Raw genomic sequence first — 25160 nt, 5'->3', positions numbered from 1 at the left:
ATTCCCAACTAATGTTCCCATTGTCTAATTTATGCTGTCCTGATATTCGCACAGGAATCACTGCTGCAAAATACGTTCATAGGAAAACATTATTCAATTTTTTTTTATATATATAAATATTCTATTTTTTTTATTCTGTACATTAGAAGTAATAAATATCTGAATTATTTTACCCGCGCAATAATGATTTTTTTCTTCTAGCATCCTATCACACCGCATTATAGGCATTGGTATTAGCATAGGCCATCAATATCAGACTGGTGGGGGTCTGACAGCCCGTACCCCCAACGAACTGCAGCTTCAGAGTAGCTCTGGTGCCAGAACTACACAGCTCCATCCATTGTGTTGTGGACGGAGCTGGTAACTGCATTGACGTAAATGGGAGCGGTGGCAGTGCTGCAGTTTCCATCTCTGTCCCCTGCACAATGGACAGAGCTGTGTAGTTCCGGCGCTAGAGCTACCTCTGAACAATGAGGGGTTCAAGTGTTGGACCCTCTGCAATCTCATACGGATTGCCTATCTTCAGGATACCAAAACCTGGACAACCTTTACAGTTATAGCTTGTGAGCCCCCATGTTCTCCTAAGGTGAAATCGCTGCGCAGAGCCCCCGTTCTGCTGTCACAGCATTCGATCATTCAAATAGTGCAATACATTTTGCAGTGTAATTCAGTGCTGAGGTCACCCTGCACTTCCTCGGGGGTGTGGGCACTCACGCATGGCATTGGAGCTGACTATCCATGCAGGAATGCCAACAGGATGAGCTTTGGGATGATTTCTTTGCATACCAGCAGTGTTTTTTCGGGAGCAGCTATTTGGCTCTTAATCCCGTGTTAACCGAAGTGTATGACTTGGAGCTACTAGCCAGACACGAATATTTCAGAAGTCAGTGGTTGACAGTAGGGCTGAAACGATTACTTGATTGAATCTAGTAATTCGACACCAAAAAAATCCTTGATCCTGTGACCACAGAGCAGAAGTGAAGCGCTTGCTATTACTCACCGCTCCGTGGTCACCAGCCGGCACGCACTGCGCTGCACAGGATCCTGACACATGGTGCAACGCGAGGAGAAGGAGCTGTGGAGCGGTGCCCCTACAGGAGAGGTAAGTATTTTATTTCACTGGTGCTAGGGAGATGGTGGCACTGGGGGGGGGGGGGGGGACACAGCTGGTGGCACTGGGGGGGACACAGCTGGTGGCACTGGGGGGGACACAGCTGGTGGCACTGGGGGGGCTGGACGCTGATGGCACTGGGGGGGGCCGGCCATGGACATAGTGGAGGACTGGAGTGAATTATGCAGGCACTGCAAAACTGATTATTCCCAGAAAACCCCTTCAATCGACTTTCCACAGTTATGGACAATTTACCTGCACATGTAAAAGGATCCCGATCCCGCTGATTTCAGTGCCATAAGTGCTGGCTTTTTGCTTACGTTCTGGCAGATGAGCGCATATGTGAGAGTTCCCGATCATCTTCCATAGCAGCTGTCTCTGGCAGAAGCGCGCTCCGTGGACTGCTGGAATGCACCTGGGGAGTATGTGTTTACTGAAATTGCACGAATAAAACAGTGAGTGAGCATGTATTCATTTTATAAATGGCGCCATTGATAAACGGAGCCAAATTGTAATAGACATTTTAATATACGCAGCCTTCTTATTAAGGACATTAAAGTGACTTTCTCTTGAAAGCCTATTCATTTGATTTGCACATTTGAATATTGCTGCGAGAAGCGGAGGAGAACGCTCGGTAATAAACAACTTGCTGTAGGATCTGTTGTGCGAGTCTTTATCCAATTGTGTTTTATGATTATTTAACTGCACCGTTCCTGATAGACTTGGAAATTACATTTGTTTCCTGTTCTCTGTCGTATGAGATGTTTCCTCAGCTTGTTGCACGCTCCTTGCTCTCATGTAGCCTCCTCTTCTGCTGGTGACAAGTGTCCACCTATTGGATTTACTGCTGTGACTGTAGAGAACCTCATTCAGTTAGGTTATGGCTGCAAGGTGGACGGTGTCTCCACTTCTACGGGTGCCTGTAGGTGGGTCACTTCCCCGTCCGTCAAGCTGAAATGACACCGCAGTGAACATTGTATTCACAGTTCCTTAATATTGGACTACGAATGTCGTAGATGTTGCCCTTATAGTTTTGTGTCATGGTTGGATCATCATGGTCATTATGTGGCTCTCCGGATAACCTTGGCGTCAGAGCAAAGCCAGGCCCAGGCGTACAGTGTGAAAAGAGGTCCAAACTCTCAGCAGTTGGGCCGGGACACACGTCCAGAATTCAGCTTTTGTGAATCTAACCAAAAGAAATGTACCCAATTAACAAGCAGTTACCTCCAAATGTGTTCTTCTGCTAGACCTATGGGGTCCACATTTACATCTGCGCCTGGGCCCACTGGAGAATCCTCTGTTACTCTAATCAATCCTACCCTATATGCAACATTTATTTTGTTTTATTTGCCACATATTACAAACTTTACCAATTTTACCAATAGAAATCTAGTAGCAAAATCATATCACTCCTTCATTTCTCACCTGAGAATGGCAGATTCTGCTCCATGGTGCTTGATTAGTGAACCACAGCCTTTGCCTTCTGCACCATAATAGAGGCTTGCAACTTTTAGGGCAACATATGGAGGTATTCCTCGGTTCAGACCCCAATCTTTATCAGACCAGACAGTAAAATACATAAAACTACTTGCTTCTCCTCCTCTGGACGGTGCACTCACCGCTCCCTGGTCTTCTGCAGGTGCAGCGCTGCCCAGTGACCGGAGGTTCACAGCGTCTGGTAATGGTGCACGCCTACATGCACTACAGTTTTATGCTATACACCAGGGCTGGCCAACCTGCGGCTCTCCAGCTGTTGTAAAACTACAACTCCCAGCATGCCTAGATTGGTTACAGCTATCAGCTTACAGCAGGGCATGGTGGGAATTGTAGTTTTACAACAGCCGGAGAGCCGCAGGTTGGCCAGCCCTGCTATACACAGTCAGGACACAGCGCGGCTCCCGGGAGAACACCTGGGAGCAGCGAGTACAGCCAACGCTAGCAGCGCTACACTCGCTGCTGCCCACGCCTCCTGCATACTAATGAGCCCTACCATAATGGAAGCACTCATTAGTATTCACTTTATAAGACGCACTGCCATTTTTACCTACTTTTGGAGGAATTAAGTACAACTTATAAAGTGAAAAATTTGGTAGGCAGTTGGAAATATGAGATCTGTTCCCCTTCCTTTACCATCCTGTGTGCCCATTGTTTACATAGGGCAGCTAAGGACAGGATGTACCAATATTGATGGATCCTCAGTTTGTATTCTGTTTTATACCAGTATGCTACTATAAAGCCTAAAAGTGAGCAACTAATTATATACGATTCTCAGTTTTCTCTCCTCGCTGTGAACAGCCTCGTTCTGCAGCGCCGATCCGCTCTGTTTGTCCTCGTTCTACTGGCACCTGTCACTCTTCACTGGCACTGAATGCAAACAACCAGCATTATGCTCCTCTTTTTCTTACCTCCTGTTCCTTGACTCGTCATTTGTATGCGTTATATGGCAACCCGTGGGATGGGAGAATGTCGTAGCTTAATGAGGATGATGGTGATATCCCTCATCCCTCATCCCTTATATCCCTCATCCCTAAAATCTGGGTAGTAAAGGGGTGCAGAAGTTGCAGCCAGGGCCCTTTATTTTTTGGGATGAATGTAGGGGCAATAAGTAAATGGTTGGTCTTGTGTGTGTGAATCCAGTATGGTGTGACATTGATGATTTCCGACTTTTAACCAGGCTCTAGAACCCATAATCATCCAATAAGTACTTGATACTAAGCCCTGGTACAAAATACTAATTAAAGGGGTTGGTTAAAGAGGACCCGTCCCCTCTCCTGACATGTCTGTTTTAATAACTGCTTGCATTCCCCATGTAATAACAACTCTGCAGCAACTCTGTGTTGTGCCATTCCTGAATTATTCCTACTAGAAGTTATGAATTATTTTCTAGTAGTGCAGTGTTCTGTCCACAGCTTTTACGGCCCCATTTAGATAAATGGGTCGCATCAGACCTGCAGAAAATGCGGATTGCATGTGGACCGAAAATATGGTTGTGTGTTTAATTAAGGCCTTATATGAAGCAGGGGACTGGGGTTCTCTGTTCTTTCCTTTCCACTGGTTTGACCCCCGCAGATCTAACATTTCTCTCCTATCCCATGAGTATGTGAATAGTGGAATGCTCCAACCCTCTGTACGTCTCCTCCCCACTGTGGACACGCTGGTGGGAGGAATGAGGGACTGCTGTTCCCGGTTTTAACCATTGCGAGCGGTCTCCCTTTTCACCAATCCTACGAGTATGTGAAATATTCTTAGGACTGCAATAACCCTTTAAAAGCATTGCCCAAGATTGGAAAAAGATGGCTGCTTTCTTCCAGAAAGAGCACCACCTCTGTCCACAGGTTGTGTGTGGTATTAGAGCTAAGCCCTGTATTGGTGCCGAGCTGCAGTATCGGACACAACCCATAGACAGGTGTGGCGCTGTTTCTGGACGAAATCAGCCATGTATTTCTAATTCTGACACCTTTAAGGCCTCATGCACGTAACCATATTGATGGTCTGTTTCCGATCCGCATTCATCCCATTCATTTCTATGGGTCTGCAAAAAAAACAACAACAAAAAAAAACAGCACACTGTCATCCCTGTGCTTTCTGCATCCATGCCGCCGGCCCCGAAATGATAGAACCTGTCTTATTCTTGTTTGTTTTGCGGACAAGAATAGGCTTTTGTCACAGTTTGTTCCGCAGGATTTAGGCTAGGTCTACACGACGACATTTGTCGCGCGACAAAAAGTCGCGCGACGGATAGGGCGCAACAGTTGTCGCGCGGCATTTTGTTGCACTAATGTCGCGCGACAATTTTTATAATGGCAGTCTATGGTGTCGCACTGCAACATGCGACATGTTGCGACTGCGACGCGACAGTCGCAGAAAAATCCATCTTGAATGGATTTTCTGCGACTGTCGCGTCGCAGTCGCAGCATGTCGCATGTTGCAGTGCGACACCATAGACTGCCATTATAAAAATTGTCGTGCGACATTGGTGCGACAAATGTCGTTGTGTAGACCTAGCCTTACACAGACCACATCTGCATTTTGTGGATCTGTGATTTGCGAACCGCTAAATGGATACATTCATGTGCAGGAGGCCTAAATGTCATATACATCAAAACTCCTCCTCATAGAGGGAATGCTGGTAATCACTGATAGGACCTCCTCCTCATAGAGGGAATGCTGGCAATCACTGACAGGACCTCCTCCTCATAGATGGAAGGCTGTCAGTCACTGATAGGACCTCCTCCTCATAGAGGGAAGGCTGCCAATTACTGATAGGACCTCCTCCTCATAGATGGAAGGCTGTCAATCACTGATAGGACCTCCTCCTCATAGAGGGAAGGCTGCCAATTACTGATAGGACCTCCTCCTCATAGATGGAAGGCTGTCAATCACTGATAGGACCTCCTCCTCATAGAGGGAAGGCTGCCAATTACTGATAGGACCTCCTCCTCATAGATGGAAGGCTGTCAATCTCTGATAGGACCTCCTCCTCATAGAGGGAAGGCTGCCAATTACTGATAGGACCTCCTCCTCATAGATGGAAGGCTGTCAATCACTGATAGGACCTCCTCCTCATAGAGGGAAGGCTGTCAATCACTGATAGGACCTCCTCCTCATACAGGGAAATCTGTCACTCACTGATAGGACCCCCTCCTCATAGAGGGAAGGCTGTCAGTCACTGATAGGACCTCCTCCTCATAGCGGGAAGGCTGTCAATCACTGGTAGGACCGCCTCCTCATAGAGGGAAGACTGTCACTCACAGATAGGACCTTCTCCTCATAGAAGGAAGGCTGTCAATCACTGATAGGACCTCCTCCTCATAGAAGGAAGGCTGTCAATCACTGATAGGACCTCCTAATCATAGAGAGAAGGCTGTCAATCACTGATAGGACCTCTTCCTAGACTTCAAAGCCCACAATGAGATATTCAATTAATGAAATATGAGTTTTACTGAAGCTTTTCCAACAAAACTATATATCAATCTGCTCAGCTCCTCCTGCTCTATAACCTGCAGCTCAGACATAGTGTTCAACATGACAGGTTCCCTTTAATGCATGTTAAATACACAATAAAAGGATTTCTAAATGAAGGGAATGTCAGATCCAACATGGATATCTGCATTATGTACATGGCAGGATCCATATTATTGAGATTACAGGTGCGCTTGTCAATGAGGTTCTTGTGGCTTTTGTTTTGGTGGTGAGTGTAAAATTGTTTTTGTTTATTTTTTATATCCCCCCCCCCCCCCCCCGACTCCCCACACATAAATTAAGTGTCAGGCTGACCTGTTACCAAAGGCAGGTTCATAGTTGCTAATAACATATTCTCCTAGTATTCTTTTCTTTCTTGTCAGGGAGTTTAAATGGAGAACCTTTGACATTCCCCACACTGCATCTGACTACAAAGCGAAGAGAAGGAGGCACGTAGCATGACAGCTGAGCCTTCTAAGACCCTTTCTGACGTCCCTTAACATTCCCTTCCAGAGCGCTCGGATTCGGTTTGCGGAATGCAAGTGTCAAAGATGACACCTATTTTATAATCACCGCGGAGCTAATCTTTTTTCAAAAGATGTTGCTGACAGTTCTGAGGTTCTTAGTCAATTTCCATTTCAGCTTATGTAGAAAATGTGAAATCATTTTTTTTTCTGTAATTGAGTGAAAATTAAAGGGTAGAGACTATTCAGCTTCAAACAATGCCTGGCTAAAAAAAAAACATGAAAGGCTGGGTAACCATTCACGGCTATAAATTCAGGGAACCGAAGCATGTCAGAAAAGGGCTGATAAGAATGCGGTTGAATACACGGTTCACAGAGGATATAGCAATTACACCGACTCTGTTCCTGGGATTATAATACATTTTTGTGAGCGTATATAGATATTCACACACACACTGATTTGCACACACATTTACATTGTTCCATATTTGCTGGGGATTTGGGATTTTGACTTGAGAATCTAGATTACTAATTAATATCAGTAGGCTGCAACTAACGTTCACATCTGTGTGGGAGGCTCTGTTCGGGGCTTCTAAGGATATGTTCAGATGGAATTTTTTGGTCGCCGGTTTCTGTGGGTCCTGTTTGGCCCACATTAACCTCTAACTGGGGCCAAACAGGAGACCTCTCCGGTTGCTACATTTACTGTAGAAATTGGTGGCAGCAGGCTATAGCCCTCGGAACTATTTCCCCCATGATGTCTTACCCAGGCACCACATAGTATGTGACCAGATCACATCTAGTGTACCGTAATCTATAGTTATTGATTATTCCTAATTGTGAACTGGATGCAAGTCTAAGTCACTAGAAAAGACACAGGAGAGGCTGCAGACTGTACCCTGCGCAGCATCATGCAGGTCACGGGCATTATGTACCCTCCAACCCACTGCAGAGAGGGACAGAAATGACTGGAATAGAACTAGAATTTACAGGACTATGAAAATTTGCAGTTTTCACCCTCTGTGGACTTGGTTTCTTGCAGCTCTATGGCCCAGGCACATTCTGCCTGATATTTTATTAGACATAAGTGGCAGAAACAATCTCTGATGTCGTGATTAGAAAGAATTTATGCTGGAAACTCTAGTTTTCAGCTATATTCCCCTTTAAATGTGGGTTTTTACATCTTTCTTTACCAGATTTTCCTTGGATGTAATGAGTTTGCCTTCTATTCCAACATTAATGCCTTTTTATTGTAGTAATACCAATGTAGTTATAGAAATGCTCATGGGAAAGCAGGCACCATTTGGAGTGCCATCTGTAGTAGTCATACTGTGCAATACAAGCCTAATAAATTAGGAAACCTCTAACTGTAGATTGCGTTGGCAGTGTAAATTTTTTTTTTTAGCAGTTTAAATAATTGTTTTGTCACTTAGTAATGTCATTGCTGTTATGTGCATTTCCTTTATCCTAAAGAACATTTATCCTCCAAAAAAAAACACAAAGCGGGAATATCAGGCCTCTTATATTTGTTGTCGGGCAGTGTGTGCCCTCTGGAGTTCCTCTGCTCTTAGTAGGCACAGCCATCGGGTCACTCACCAGCCTCCACCTTCCTCTCTAGCGGTCTGTGCCTGTGGTGTCTGAGTGCTCTGCCCAGGTTCCTGATAGGTCTGTGTGGTCAGTGTGTCCTTAAACCTCTCCTGGGCTCTTTATGGTATATGTGTGTTCCACTCGTCCTTATAAAGGGTCATCGTGCACAACCTTCAGTTGCTCCTAGCCTTCCCAGGGGTATACGGCACCCTCACTCAGTGGCAGGTGCCTGAGCAATAAGTCATAGTTACCAGATTCCTGCTAAGGTGCGCTAAACATCTATCTGTTTGCCTGTGTACCGATCCCTGCCCATTTACTGGAAGTGAACCATAGCTGCCTGGCCTTACCTCTGTCTGTTCCTTGCTCTGGCCCTATGCTACCCACCCTGACCATTGGATTGTTTACTGGATTGCTCGTACGCCTGATCTTGCCTGATCCTTCAGTGCTCCACACCAGTGTCTCTTGCCTCCGTGGGTCAGCAGTCACAGAGACTAGGGAATCTGTTGACAACCCATATGGCTCCAATGCAACTCCCACTAGGATTATTACTTAACATTCCCTGAGTCTTGAATGCGAAATTTCCATTTGTATGTAGCAATATGAGGATTTTAAAGGAGATCTTTTGTTATGGCTTCAAACGCATCAATAATCATTGGTCAGGAAGGGTTTAAAAAGGGTTTCCAGTCTCACTTATTTCATATCCACAAGACCTGTTATAAATACCCAATAGAGCAGTATCATCACCACTTTGTGCTGGCTCTTTCTGTAACTGCTATTGACTTCACGGACGAGAGCCTAACGCATGTGACCAGAGCTTCGTAGAAATGGATGCTGCATGTGGCTGCTGATGGCAGATTTGCATCTTGCATGGACCTTGAGGACCACCCTTCTTCTGATAGGTGGGAGTTCCTAAGGTGAGAGCCTCACCTATCAAATATTTATGGCATATCCTGTCTGAATATAAGGGTGGAATACCCCTTTAAGAAGAGCATTTTACTGATGTCAAAAAACCTTTCCCTGTTACTAGGAAAACTGTTGAAGGTGGAAACAAATATGGCTGCCATTACAGCTCTCCAGTGGATTAGTTACTGTTCTTTCCCTCTTCATTGTTCATTTCTGCCTATTTATTCAGTCATAGAGTCATCACTACACAACAAACCATGTCTACTGTTTAAGGCCTGTTCTCGGCGCGTTCAGCTGACGACAGTGTAATCTGTGTGGAGAGCCCCCGACTTCATTGGGTGAAGTGAATATTTTTGATTGATTTATTTGTTCTCCTGGGAGATAAGCCGCCACCAAAACTGTCTGGCAGGGGCTTTCTCCTCTCTTCCCCCGGGATCCACATGCATGTTCAGCTGAACCGTATGTGTATGGGGGAGTCGGGAGAGATAACTGTGTGTTTGGCAACTTTTAGAAGGCTGGTTGGAATGTCGGGGTGAACGTTACTGGTGGCCATGTTGATTGCAAGCCTTCTTTTTCAGAAATATAGAGAAGGAGAATATAGAGGAAAGTAATTGTTCATTGATTTTTTTGATACATGTTATGATGCTTTATTGTATTGTCAGTGACAGCTAAAATTGACCCAAACATCATAAGTGGCCTCTGACGTCCCTGTGCCGCCTGGTTCATTTCCACCCAGCACAGGTCTCCTGTAATATTCTCATTGATCCCTGTGGGGGCTGAGCGCGGACCTGATATTTTCGTGTATATTGGTAAAACTTTGTAACTTCCAGTTGGCTGTTTGATTGCAGATTTGTACACGTTCTGTCTTGAGGTTCTAAACTGTGTAATGTTCTGACCTGAGGTTCGCCGTAGACAAGGCTGACAAAATTCTGAACGCGGCATAAACAGAAGTTCAACTCATGCGAAATATTTATAGCGGCATTTGACAAATGGTTGGGATGTAATGCGTCGGCGGGAAAATGACATAAAGGATACAAGGATTTTTTATTTATTTTTTCCTTCTATTCTCTGTGTTCTGACACAAAAACGAGGAGGATGTTTAGCTGTGTTGGGTCCTTTAAGTGCTGACTTGTTTCTGTTCGCAGATAATGAGATCTACTGGGAAAACGAGGGGGTCTGTGGGCAGGAATATTAACACTGTAAACGCTTTGGTGTGTGTATCCTCGGGCCCACCTTGACTAACTGTATTAGAGCTTTTATTAGTTATATCATGCTCTTCATGTAACATGCACCCTGTAAGCTTTTTATTTTCCTGGTGTTAACTGTCGGCTCGGCTTACGGAGGCTGTAGGGAAAAGCTGCAGCCGGCAATTTTAACGCTGTTCCAGGAATCTTGCATATGAACTAGCTGCACTGTTGCCAAAGGTTTTGTCTTACAAAGACGACCCCAGTCCATGCACCCTGGGAGGACATATGGACGACATAGAGGAGGAATTAACCATTTTGAACAAACCTTTATCATCTGGAATAGAGAGCTGCTCTAAAAAAAAAAAGCCTTTTTTGACCCATTAATTACATCAGCAGTAGTATTTGCAAAGATCTAATAGTTTTGACAATCTACTGCAATAAAATGAAAAGTATTTGCAGAGGATTGACTCCATACTGTATGAAAGAAATGCAGATGTCTGCATCAGCTTTGCTAGGTATGCCACAGATAAGAATATCGCTATAATGCCCCTATTGAAAATCATGCCATTTTAAAGTGCCTCTACATTCCCCCCTATTTACAGTTCTACCTGAGATGGTCCACTGCCCCCCACCTCTCCACCTGTTCGTAACTTTAGTGATTTTAAGTCCTCTTTCAGGACTTTAGCAGCAACAGGAGAGGTCTGCAGTATTTCCAAAGCCTAGATCAACACTGACATTAGAACAAGGGAGTCTGTCCCAAAGACCTTTGCAATGGCGTCAGTTCTCCATTCAGTCAATACTTAAGAATAAAACTTATTCCACAGTCCTCATTGAACTACCAGTGATTGTATTGCAGAGCTCTGTATTACCTGGCCGGCTATTCATTCTATTGGTAACTGAAATGGGAATATTTGACCAGGCAATTAACAGTTGATTCGATTAAGGTTAGAATAGCTGGACCTGTGCTGATCATTGAGGGTTATCCATACCTATGGTGATTAAGCTGATCGATGAGGGTTAGCTGGGCCGGTGGTGATGAGCGGATTGGATAAAGGTTACCTGGACCTTTGGTGATCAGCTAATTGAGGGCTAACTGGACCTGTGGGCACCAGCTGTTTGATCAGGGTTAGCCGAACATGTGGTCACCAGCTGATCCATGAGGATTAATTGGACCTGTATCACCAGCTCTTTCATGAAGGTTAGCCAGACCTGTGGCCATCATCCGATCGATGACGTTTTGTTGGCCCTGTGGCCATCAGCTGATCAATGAGTCTTAGCTGGACTTGTGGCCATCAGCTGATTGCCTTTCGAGCTTTGGTGTTGAAAAACTCATTAGATCATGAGACGACCAGTTTTAATTTTGCACTTTTTGCTACTAAGGCTGAACTCAAGCATAATAGTTTTTTCTTGCAAATTCTCCTCTTCTGTTTCTGATATTTAATAGACTAAACAGGACGTTCAAACACCTCATGGCACTCTATCCCTAAGCACCAGCAGTCACTTTGGAGTCTCCCAATGCCCGTTCAGCTATGTTTTAACCATTTATCCCATGTCTATGCTCGTACTATATATTATGATCAGTGGCAGAAGCTTCCTAGGTTAGATTTTATCTTTTGTTTCTGTATGTGTGTCTTGCATTGATTTTTGCATGTCTTCTTGTCTGTGATGTTATCACTCAGTGGAGCGCTCACCTATTTCCAGGCTTAGAGCAGGTTTCTCCGCTCTGCAATCATTTGCCTTGCGACCTGGGTCAATTGCTGTATTTAACAAAGAAATTTTAAGGAAATGTTCAGATTGACCCAGCTCATCATTTGGGCCACTCGGGGCACAAAAACATCGTACTTATTATGAGAGTTATTCAAGCAGGCACAGCAGTTGTCTTGTGCTCCGTAATGGTCCTTAAACCAAATGCGGATTGTAATTTGCACTATTGTACTGTAGAACAATGACTGCGATTGCGCACAGCATCTAATCATGAGGCAGTAAGTAGCAGTGCTTGGATAAAGCCATGGATTTGTTGCCCGTGCCTCTGATGCTGAACACAATGACAAGTCTTGTATTGGGACATCTTAATTTTGTAGTGGTCTAAACTGTTGTCCGCTCTGTAGCCAGCTGTACAATTTGTATAGATATAGGATATTTAAGTCAAATTGCATTTGACTTATAATATTCTGTTTGTGGTTGTCACATTAGACTGCATGTAAACCCACTGAACTACGTATGATAGTGGTTACCTTAAATAAATAAAAAAAACTTTCAGCCTGTAATCTATATTCCTTCATTCTTTTTCAGACTCCTTTATATTCAGTTTGCATCCTGCTTCTTGTTTAATTTTTGTCTTTCTGCAGCCCATGATCAATCTCTACTCCCTTATTCTGACAGACGCTAAAGCTGAGGAGTGTGGTCGCCCTTCCCTTTCAGTTTATAGTATTGTTTTTCTATCCACTCTTGTGCACAGCCCTTGTGATTCTCCTCCTGAAAACTGCCTTGTGTGCGCTTTCCTTCATATCTTGCCCGCCTTGGATGCACCCCCCCCCCCCCCCATCCACACTCTGATCTGCTCTTTTTCAACCTCCTCCCCCTCCCTGCTGCTATTTTTAAAATGGTTGTCCAGCCCAGGAGCCTACAACCCAGTAGTTGTTGGTGAAACAAAACCAAAACACAACTCTCCTGTCTGTGGTCCCTGCCGGACCAGAAGTGGCTTGGTTGTTTGACCTATGCGGCCAATCACTGGTAGACTGACCAGAAGACCTGTACTTTATTAATTTAACACAGATTTCAATCAATGAGCATGACCTTCCACTAGGCATGAAATAAAGGTCTGATTCTGGCTATTTGGTCTGACCACAGGGTTGAATTATTAGAGCAAATGGTCTTTGGCAATGGCCAAGCTGTCATGAAATACATGCTATTATTTTCAGCAGTTTTAGTTGAATTAAAAGGGGTTTTATGAGATTTTAATACTGACGACCTATCCCTACTGTCAGCTGCCTGAGAAGGCAGCGGCTTCTCTGCTCACCAAGCACAACGTTGTAAATTGAATAGCAGCTGTGCGTGGTATCGCACTCAGCCCCATCCACTTCAAATGGGCTGAGCTGCGCCTAGGCCATGTGACCGATGAACGCGTTGTCACTGGCCTAGGGAAAGGGAGAAGGCCGCATTGCTACTACGAGCCTTCGCAAAACAGCTGATCGGCGGAGGTCTCGGGTGCCGGAGGATAGGTCATCAGTATTAAGATCTCTGAAAATTCCTTTAAGTTGAGGTAGGTTTTTGGCATGGTGATCATCTCCATTTCTGGTCTATCCTACTCCATACCTGTACCGGTTTCTTGTAAATCTTCCATGTTATTTGCAGTTCCACTCTATAACGATGTGACATTTTTCATAATTAGACGCTTCTTCCTTTGCAACATTATTTCCGTACTTACCATTTTGTTCTGTGCCATGTATCGGTGGTGATACACCAATAAACTCTACAGACATATACATATTTTATCACACATCCGACACAAAGAAGATTCTTCGTTATGCCCTGTGGCGAAACAGTTAACCATTTCATAGGAGTGCTCCACTTCCCCGGGGAAACGGCGTTCTGTATATTGCTAATGAGCGTCTCTATGCATGCCATCTTCTAAAGAAAATGGATAGACGTGAGCTGAAGACAGATCCCTACGAGGCCTGTCAGTGGTGCGCAAGCTGCGCTGCCACTGCGTTTCCTTGTGGGAGAACTCAAAGGCAAATGTAGAAGTGTAGACAGAAGTAAAAGAGAACTGAGAGCAGGGGGGGGGGGGGGTGTATCGTATCTCATGAAGAATATTAACCTCGAAGGAAACACAAAGAAGTCAGATGGAAAGATAACAGTCCCCCCTTCCTCTGGTTTCTTACCGCAACTCGTGAACAACACATATTGCGCTATGGAAACTTTCCACCAAATCTGTTTCCTTTCTGGACACTCTCCACGTTTTGACTACTCCACCAGTATGTAAATGGTAACTTATAATGCATCTGTCCATTATAATTGAGAGGTCTGTTATTTTCTATGTCTTGGAGCTTGCCAGGAACATCATCCATTCTCCCTCAAAGTGCATATGGCAGATGACCTTACATTACATTATGTGTAATCTTGTTGATTGTAGAATAGCCGCTTTGTAACATAGGCTGGGCGTGTGTTTTTTGTATGTTTCAGCAGGTTTTGCCAATTTTTTGTAGGATCCACTGACAGCCCCTCGTTCCTTCTCATCATCTCACAAGAGCGCTGCACTCGGCTGTCTCCATCAGCCTCATACATTTGGTATGGAGCAGCAGCTTGGATGCTCAACTTCTGGCCAATTCAAGTACCTCCTCACCTTGGTCATGTGATAAGATGGAGCTGGGGACCTGGCACCCCCATTATAGATATTATCGAGTTCATCACCTATCCTGTTGGAATGGGTTTCAAACACACTGGTCACGTAATGCATAGGCGACACGTCACATTGATAGCCAGTCATTGGCTGCAGCGTTCATTAGACCCAGAATCAAATTGGTGTCTGATATATGGTGACCCGGGACCTGCAGGCTGGCCAGTGGTAGAGGCGGGGGCCAGGGAAGTATGTTTTCCACCGAGGGTCTGACCATGCTGTGAGGTCTACAGAAAAGATCCTTGGGATGAGCAACACCTTCAAGGGTAGCTCTACACGGGGCTAATACCTTACTAGCCATGTGGATGATTACTCTCTGAAATCTCATGCACATGCTGAGAAGAAAATCTGCACTGTAGATTATCCTGAAATCTCCGGATTTTACCCCTTGCCATGACTAGTGTCAAATCTGCAGCAATATCCACAAAAGATATGCATTGGAATTTTCACCTAGGAAATGCTTTAAAATCTGCAGTAGAGAATAAGGGATCTTATGAGGCAGGCGGTTGCATTTTTTGACTTCTTGTATCTGAGGGTGGCTGTAAATTTTTACGTACATGCAGATTTTCTTGTATGATGTTTGAGTTTAGCCAAAGTCTAAGCAGTAGGTGGGACATGTATCAGGACTGGTGTTTTAAATGCCGCTCTTAATCTCTCCCCTGCTTGCTTTCGATGCGCCGCAGGTCCGTGCGACAAAGCGGAGACCTAGAGCCGCAAGGAAGCTGGTTTAGATCTCCGCTACAATCTAGGCCCTTTATGATCCATGTAATTTGACCGCCTACTCCGGCCCTTTGAAAAGTCACGAGCGGTGGGTATCGCTTCCCAAAGGGCTCAATATTTTGCACAAAAGCAGCATGCACCAAAGTTTGCGACTTTTTGGCGCCACTCTTCAGGCACAGATAGAATGATTAATTCCTCCCTTGGTTTTTTTGCTTTTTAGGTTTTTGTCCAACGTAGGATCTTTACAAGCAATCGTGGCGTTCAAATAGTTAACTTTATTTCCCCTTCCTGTAAGTGCTATGCCTTTTGTGCTCCTGAAGGGTTCTGGCTGATGAGGAGGTACATCGAACCTATTCGTGGAGTCTCCACTAACCCCGCGTTGACCAAGTGGGACTCTTCTTTGCAAAGCCATCGATCCAGGCGACTCTAATGCATGAAGTCAGAGGTCACCCAAGCTGCCATTACGTCTCAATCGCAACGTGTCAGGCGGCAGGTTAGGGGAACGTTGAACAACAGTTGAGAAATTGATTTGTTGGTCGTCCCTTCTTGTAGATGTAACCATGGCGCGGCTGAGTTAAGTGCTTTTACTGTGTGCGAAGCTGGACATGGATTTCTGAGGTCTTACGCTATGCCCTACGGTTCGTAGAAAGCCAGAATGTTTCCTACATGACCCCAGATGCTGTATTTTCTATTTATACCAGCCTGTCATACTGACGGGAGCCTGAAATGCGTCTGAATACAAGCAAAGTCTAGGGGAATGAACTTCAGTCTCGGGCAGCTCTTTCCTGCATTGAAATGAGAAGCTTGCAGATCAATAGCGGCTGCTTTTTTTTTTTTTGCCCTGAGCCATTGACAGGCATTGAGTGAGATTGGTGAGCTCCATTGGGGCTGGTGCTACTTTCCCCAAGTGCCTAATGAGACTCGGACTGTGCCGTACCAAGACTGGCATCGCAAAGAAAAGTGTCAGCCGAGCGGAGCGTGCCTCCGACAGCCGTGTTTTCATTAGGGACATATGATGAGCAGATGTTTCTGAACATAATTGCCCACGGCTAGGGTCCAGCCCCATAACCGCTGCCATGTAGCCCTCCACAATGGGTCACGCGTGTGCATGTCCGTGTATTTTCCACGTTACAATTGCCTGTGACTGGTACAACCTGCACTTGGGGTCACTCACACGGCTGTGAAGTCTGCGAGTCCTCGATTTCCTTCTTCTTCTTTTTTTTTTTTCCCTTCTCCATCCTCCAGAAAGTTTAATACAAAGTAAATTGGCAGACGTCAGACCAAATTAGAGTCCTGGGGATACTGACCTTGCCTGTCCTCCATTCCAAGATTTTGTTAATTTCCTTGCAAATCAAGACATTGTACGGAGTTAATTGCCATCAACAACTTAATTGTCCTTTTATTTCACTGGAATCATACCTTGGAAATGAGTAGGGCCTCCAGCAACGAGCGCTTGTGCCGGAGAAAGTATATCTCATTTAGATCGGAATAAGACGCAGCCTCTAGTTTACTGCACCTGGGAGGATGGAGGAGGAATACATGTTTATGGGGGTTTGAGGTTAGAAAATTGGGATTTATTTATTTATTTTTTTAGGAACAGCTCCCCTCTTGTCCACAGGCTGTGTCTGGTATTACAGCCCCTCCCCATTCAGTTGAGTGGAGTTAAGGTGTAATACCAGATGCATCCCTTTGATAAGTTGATCTTATTTTTCTAGATTCAGTGTATTTAAAAAGTATGAAGTTGTACACCCTATTTAAAGGGGTTGTGTAGGATTAGAAAAACCTTTTCTTCCAGAAACAGCGCCGCACCTCTCCACAGGTTGTGTCCGGTATTGCAGCTGAGGTCCTTGATGCCCATAGGGATAAACAGCAGTACCGGACGCAACAGATGTGGGGCTGTTTAGAAGAAACTAACCATGTTTTTCTAATCCTGGATCTAAAATGCCAACCCAACCCAGATGATCCAGACATTGAGGTACGATTGTTGTGCATGCTGCCATCGTCAAACCCATGAATTCTCTAGTCTGTGGAGTGATCCAATAGTTACATGCAGGACTGAAGAGAAGCTCATGTTTGCCTTTACAGCAGCCATTAGTTTTACCATACCCCGTACTCCGGAGGCTGTCGACAAGCAGCACGTTTGCAGGAAGGTGGAGCTGAGAGAGGAGCTGTCACTTCTCCTGTCATGTCTATTTTGGTAACTACTTGCATTCTCCATGTAATAACAATTCTGGGGCATCTATTCCTATTGCTCTATGTTGTGCCATAACTTTATTATTTCTGCTAGAAGTTATGAATGAATTGCCGGCAGTTTTCAGTGAAGGTCCAGATGGGTGTTACCAGTTGGTGCTTTGTCTCTGCACAGTCTGACACTATCCAATCAGTGCAGCCAGTGTCAGACTGCGCAGGGACACACCCCCAACTGTTAGCACCCAGCTGGATCTTTATTGTAAACTGCTAGTAATTCATTCATAGCTTCTAGCGGGAATAATAAATACATTTCACAACATAGAGTCATAAGAATAGATGCTGCAGAATTGATATTACATGGGGAATGCAAGTGGTTAAACCAGACATTCCAGGAGCCGTGACAGATCCGGTTTAATTTCAGTTAGGGTCCATTCCCACGTGCGCAAGTGTCTTACAGTCTGCAAATTGCATTTTGCGGACCGCACATGCCCGGCCCTGTGATAGAAATGCCTGCTCTTGTCCGTGGCTGTGGACAAGAATAGGACATGCTCTTTATTTTTTGTGGGGCCGCAGAACGGAACTACGGATGCGGTCAGCACACGGTGTGCTGTCCACACATTTTGTGGCCCCATTGAAATGAATGGGTCCCCACCTGTACTGCAAAATTGCAGAATGGATGCGGACCCATTCATACGGACGTGTGAATGGACCCTTACTGAGTTAGTCCAATTCTAGTCAGTGGTCAGGGGCTGGCCCTCTGGTCTAAGCACTATGCAGGCGAAACTCGAAAAATTAGAATATTGTGCAAAAGTTCATTTATTTCAGTAATGCAACCTAAAATTAGAATATTGTAAAAAGGTTCAATATTCTAGGCTCAAAATATTACACTCTAGTCAGCTAATTAATCCATACCCCCCGAGCAAAGGGGACATCAAAATTTTGACTTTGGGGTTTCATAAGCTAGAAGCCATAATCATCCAAATGATAACATATAAAGGCCTGAAATATCTCGCTTTGCCTGTAATGAGTCTCTCATATGTTAGTTTCACCTTTTAAGTTGCATTACTGAAATAAATGAACTTTGCACGATATTCTAATTTTTCGAGTTTCACCTGTGTATCTGTGGAAACGAAGTGAACGCCTGTTATTTTCCAGCCTCCCCCTTTTCTGGCATAAATCCCTGTTTTTGTTCCCGATTGTCTTATTAGATTTGCATTAGGGCGTTGGAGCTCTGGGTGTTTGCATTATCATCAGCCACTCTGTATTATTTGGCCTTTTAATGCTCTGCTCGGTTTTGTATCGTTTGCTGTTTTCTATAATGTGACGTCCAGAGACCTCTGAGATGCACCGGTGAGGAGGGAAAAAAGGGAGCTTTTTGTGCATCGCCTCGTAAGTGTCCTCCTTTGGCCATTTAAAGTGTCATGATGTATGGTTGTTACTGTAAAGCTTCTCATTTATCCTGCTTTGTGTGTGTTTCTTTGCTGCGGAGTATATTCCCATAGCATTACATTCCCATTGTATCTATTTGTGGGGATTATGGTTCCATCTTACACTGGCCATATACCAAACGGACATTGTCGTTTTTTGGGGGGTTCTTGATGGGTATAACAGTATGGCTCATTGACAGTGGTGTAGCTTGAAGCTCCTGTGTCCAAATTTAAAATTTGTTCCAAGGCTGTCCTCCTAATGTGCACCATTTATAATAATGGTGCCTTTTTATGTGGCAGATGGGCCTTTGGACCACCTTAGGCACTAGTGGCAAGGGAAACTTAAAGTGGTCCTGAAAAGAATAAAACCTAAAAGTGTCCCCAAGGCAGAGCAGCCCAAGTAGGCAGACAGAAATAGCCAGGGCCAGCAGTACCGTAGTGCAGCACAAAATACCGCCCCAGCAGAACCAAATACTACAGTGCAACACAAAATACTGTCCTATCACCATACTGAGGACAGTTGAACTGAGGAGGGCACCTGTGGCTGCAAGTACCTGATGCTCCTAGCATTAATAAATTCTGATAGCATCAGATCGTTATGTACCTGACCAGCGGCCATGAGGAACCCAAACCCATTCAGAATGCATTAGGATAAAACTGATCAGTTATTTTCCGGTATTCAGCCTCTAGGACGGAACTCAGTGCCGGAAAAGAAAAACGATAGTGTGAAAGTACCCTAACGCTCTATAATATTAACCCCATGTTGGACAATCTGATGGTCTAAGGAAGGTTTTGGTTTGTCTATTGTGTTGGGGAGTGTGGAGGATCTGGGTTTGTAATCTCCTCAAGGACCTGATCACACCAGAGAGTGCTGGAATTTCCTTGGTGTTTAATATAATGGTTAATATATCACGTTCCACCTCCAAGCTGTATTAGGGATTCGGCCCTGTGACGCACTTTGTATTGGAGCATTTCTGGTGTGAGGTAGGGTAAGATGGTACCTAGGACCAAGTGCAGGACTGAGTAGTCATGTCCTCTCTGTTATGTACAACTACCCCTATCCGGCAGTCTGTATGAAGCCTCTTCAGTGATGCAGCTGGAGGATTATGTATTGCAGCCTTTCCCCTGGGTCCATCTTATTAAATTAAGGCACTTTTACCCCAGGAAGATGAAATGATAGAATAAGCATTTCCTTGATGTGTATGGATAGGACACAAACACGGAGAGAGGAAAATGGAGGTTAGTGTCCCTTTTAAGATAATAAGAGTTAGTGGCACTCTGGGTGAGGGTTAAGGGGGAGCGACGTGAAATATGGGGGAGGGGATGTCAGACGCAGATACAAATTTACTCGCATGTCTAGTGGTCTTCATATTTCATCTAATTGCATCAGGGGCATTTTATTGAATTAGACTGCAGTGAGTGGCGGATGTTTAACCCCCTCTGTGCTGGAGCCCTCGGCTGCTAGACTCCATCTTTATCATGTTTTATGGTTATTAAAACAGCAGCTGTGAAATTACAATAAAATACACCGGCCGGCTAATACATTTTGCTCGCCTTTTTTCCATTTCTTCCATTCATAACCAATTTAACACTATGGGACTTTTTATGTCTTAATCAGTTTTTGTTTTTCTTCATTAATCAACTAATGGATGTTTCTTCAATAGCTCGCTGTCCTAATGAAATCCGTAGGTAATTTGGCAGGCTACAATGATCTCATCAGTAACGCAGCAAGTTTAGCCCATTTAACAGATTAAAATGGGATTTTATTTGGTTTGGTTGCGCTTGAAATTCAGCACATTTCTAAAGAGAGTCTTTAACCTGTATTGTGCCATAAACTGTTGTGATGCACTGTTGTGTAGATAGAGTAGATGGTAGTATTGCTGCCTGCCCTCCCACCTCCTTATATAGGTGAGCTCCATATACTATGCTGGGTCTCTCCAGTAAACTGAGAACCTTGTCCCGACTTCTGTCAAGATGCAAAAAACAGTATTCACTTTTTTACTTCCTTTTTGTTTTTCCCTGTTCCTGAGAAATCTTAAAGGCAATCAATGGCATCCTCACGGTTGGACTGGGCCACCATAGAACTAGAGCATCCCCCGGTGGGCCCAGTCTCTGAAGCCATAGAGGGACCCTAATGTCCAGTAGCTAATCACTTGTGACTAGGATCTACTTGTTTGATTCAGAACTTATTAGACATCATTGATGATATAGGGGTTGGGCCCCGGGAATAATTTCCTCTGGTGAACCCAAGGAACGTAAAGAGGTTTTCCGATTATTATAATTTTTATTAATTTTTTATTTTTTGCTGATGTCCTATCCTCTGGATAGGTCATCAGTATCTGATCGGTGGGAGCCTGACAACTAGGACACACGCTGATCAGCTGTTTGAGAAGGCAGCAGCGCTGACAGTAAGGCCTCCTTTACGTTCCGTATACGGAACCATTCATTCCAATGGATCCGCCCAAAAAAAACTGAAGGTACTTAATTTCCGTTGTTCTATCTTTGAATGGAATGGAAAATGTCCTATTATTGTCCACATAACGGACAAGAATAGTACTGTTATATCAGGGGCCAACTGCTCCGTTCCGCAAAAAAACGGAATGCACACGGACGTCATCCGTATTTTTTTGCGGATCTGTGTTTTGCGCACCACAAAATACTGAAAAAGCCATACAGTCGTGTGCAAGAGGCCTAACACTGCGGCCTTCTCTCAGCTTTTCCCAGGCCAAAGTGACTTCACGTTCATGTGTCATGTGGTCTAGAAGCAGCTCAGCCGCATTCAAGTGAATGGGGCTGAGTGCGATACCAAGCATAGCCGCTATACAATGTACACGGCACTGTGCTTGGTGAGCTGCGAGAAAACCTACACTGATGACCTATTCTCTGTGTAAAAAATTCTCAGAAAACCCTTTTAAAGGGGTTGACTCACTTCAGCAAATGGCATTGATCATGTAGAGAAAGTTACTATAAGGCACTTCCTAATGTTTTGTGATTGTCCATATTGCCTCTTTTTCTGGCTGGGGTTATGTTTCCATCACATTATACACTATTTGTTTCCATGTTTACGACCACCCTGCCATCCATCAGTGGTGGTCGTGCTTGCCAACTATAGGAAAAAAAAGCACCTTGGGTACTCACATAGGCTGGTGCTTTTTCCTATAGTGTGCAAGCACGACCACTACTGCTGGGTTGATGGATGGTCATAACCATGGAAATGAGCAGTGTATAATGTGCTTGAAAAATGAGTCCAGTCAGCAAAGGAGACAATATGGACAATCGCAATACATTAGTAAGTGCCTTGTATTAACTTTCTCTACTTAATAAATGCCATTTGCTGAAGTAAGACAACCCCTTTAAGTCCAACACTGGGCACCCATAACTGTCTCCGCTGTGGCTCTTATCCTGAGTCCTGAATGGCAAATCAACATGCTTGTACGGAGTGGAAGTGTCACGGCTTATAGTAGGGAACTATTTGATAGTTGGCTGATCCTCCCTGCGAAATCTGCAATGGTGGCCTTATTGGTAGTCACCCCGGTTTCTAAGAAACATACAGTGATCACTCCGCTTATAATATCAGTTCATCCTGGGATGACCATATTAAGATGAAAGCAAAAAACTTGAGGCTGTAACTATATGGATAACTAGCAATTGGTTTAGAAGCTCTCCCCCTCCCCCCTCCCCCCCCCAAAAAATAAAAATAAAGGTTGAATAAAAGTTTGCGAAAAATAATACAGGTAAATCCTTACAGGTGATAGTCAAATAGCTGATCGAAGCTGTGAATCTCGTTCTGTGCACAGGACAGGAGCTTCTTCAGGTACAGTGTACTGCAATAGTATGCAGTCTGTCTTCACCTGGTGCCCAAAGGAGCAGTTCCTCCTGGCTCAGGTACAGAGCAGTACAGGACATGGAGTACCGCACTAGAGAGAGGCGCTGTTAGGCTGTCAATCCGGACATGCAGTTTAGAAAACAGGTGTTTTACTAGTGCTGATTGGTTGGAATTTTTAAAGGATAACTGTCATATTTTATTTTATTTGCTAGTTTATTAGAGCTAGGCATGTATACCTGAGTTAGTCTGTCACTGATTGCCAAAAGATCTGTAATTACCTTATAATAACAGCTTTCATTAATGTCTCCTGACCCTTTCCGCTGCTCCCTTAAAAGACCGTTGCTATGGCTCATCTGTCTCCGGCTTGGAAGACAGAGGGGCGGTCCTTCACACGACATGCCTGCATTAGGCTTCAGAGTGAGGAGGCGTGTCTCTCAGTAATCCAATCTGATTGGCTGGCAGGAAGCTGCTGGCTACAGCACGTTTGTATGTGACCTGAGCGAATGCAGTTTTGGCCTCAGAGAACTGGCAGAGGAGCCATCTTGAGAAGATCCTCATAATGTAGGATTCAAAACAGCCGTAACTAAGGGGAAAACTCGAGGAAAACAGTGGTAAGTGAAGAAACTAAAGATTGCTTTATGCATAATGCTGCTGCATAAGTAACGTATGCTAAAATTGATTTTTTTTATGAAAATATGGCAGTTATCCTATAACTTTACAGAGGAGGTGATATTAAAGGGGTATTCTCTTGAAAAGTGATGGTATAAAGCTAAGATATGGCATCACTTTACAGTTTCTCACTATGTAGGATGGCCAGTCCCATTCAGGTAAATGCTACCTATGCCTTCTCAGTTGGGTGGCGGGGAGCGCCGCTGTGCAGCGACATAGACCTAAACTATTGCTGCAGCTCCTTGATTCTCAGGAGTGTTGGTTTGGGGTCTCAGTGGTCAGATCCCCACGGATCATAAAGCCATAACGTTAGAACATGCCGATTAGCTGCTTCCATTCTAGGAAAGTGATGTAAAGGCTTACTCGGTGTACATTTGGGTAGAAGTTTTCTAATGTATGCTTTTTACCCAAATGTTGGTTTTTTCAAGTATGAGCAGGTAATATTGCAGGACGACGGGCACAATTTGGGTTCCTAATGTCTCTGTCCCCAGCAGCGTCATCACAATACAAGCGCCATTTACTGAATTTCTCCCATTTGTAAGGGTGGTACTGAGTAAGAGGGGTATACTGATGAGCCTGTGGCTGTGATATCCACATTAACATGTCAGTTGCTCCTTAGCAGCAGTCTGCCCCTTCTTTTAATGCATGGTGACAAAGCTTCTGGTCGTTTACTGAGGAGCATCTTTGCACCTTGGAATAACTTTAGTTTGCTCCATGTTTTTGTATGGAAGCAGTTTTGTTGTTTCAGTGCCCCCATAACTGTTTCTCCTATTATTTTCGGAGCTCAAAACCCATTATTTCTAAAGTGCAGCTGAATGACCGTCTGCTGATTGCATGGTGGCAAGGATGATCTCGGCAGAAAGCAGCGACAGATAGGAGTTGTAATCACCCAGCAATGCATAGTTAGCGGCGAAGAACTTGCTCACCAGACACTTGTTGTCACCTTCTCATTCTGCAGACCAGTGTTAGAATTCCGCTTCTTCTTGACAGGTTTGGCAAACATCGAAAAGATGACAAGATTGAACACAGGGGATCATGGAAAACGAAAATGCAAGAAGCCCACCCTTCAGAAGATGACAGGATGCGAATGAGGCAAGAACAGGAGAGGTAGACTTCAGTCGCTGCTTCATTAGCATCTCCTCTAACCAGGCAGCATGCCCGCCTTGTGTCACATTGACATACCCTTTACAGAATCACCATACAAGACTTCCAAAATGTCACCTTGTTTGCTTCAGACTTGTTATCCTCTCATTTGTGCATCTTAACCATTTGTGCATCTTGTCCCATTCACAAATCTAGTTTGTGCCAGTGCATGATGTGTGAGAGAGGTTTGTGGTTAGTGTCAGAGCACCTAGTAGTGACGGTCTGGTAGACTGCAGTACCACTTGTGAGCAGCAGATGGAAGCGTAGAGCCCAATCTTGTTTTTTTCTTGTGAATTATTATAATTCTTTCTGTATCCTTAAACTATAATATGGCTGCATGAGACCTGTGATATAAGCATGGCGCAGTGTTTCTTAACAATAGAGACCTTTTCAACGCATTCCTTTCATTACAAGAATGATTGCATGCAAACAATTTATGTAATTTACAATTATTATTTTTTGCTTCTTATATATTTAGCTCTACCTTTATATGGCCATTGATTATCATTTGCAACTAATATTGTGACAAGGATGGCAGTGGTTCCCAGCAGAGGGGAAATTTAAAGTTTCTC

At 44.3% G+C, this 25160-nt stretch overlaps 1 protein-coding gene across 1 annotated transcript in view; it reads left to right on the top strand.

The window, feature by feature from the left end:
* The window catches only part of PARD3 (par-3 family cell polarity regulator), a 699053-nt gene that overhangs the window by 513699 nt on the left and 160194 nt on the right, over positions 1–25160 (top strand). The window contains 1 exon segment of the mRNA XM_044295563.1: positions 24436–24552. Within this exon segment, the coding sequence (XP_044151498.1) occupies positions 24436–24552 (117 nt within the window).

The sequence above is a fragment of the Bufo gargarizans genome, chromosome 5, assembly GCF_014858855.1.
Source record: "Bufo gargarizans isolate SCDJY-AF-19 chromosome 5, ASM1485885v1, whole genome shotgun sequence".
Classification (NCBI taxonomy): Eukaryota; Metazoa; Chordata; class Amphibia; order Anura; family Bufonidae; genus Bufo; species Bufo gargarizans.
This window is presented reverse-complemented; position numbering and strand designations above follow the sequence as displayed.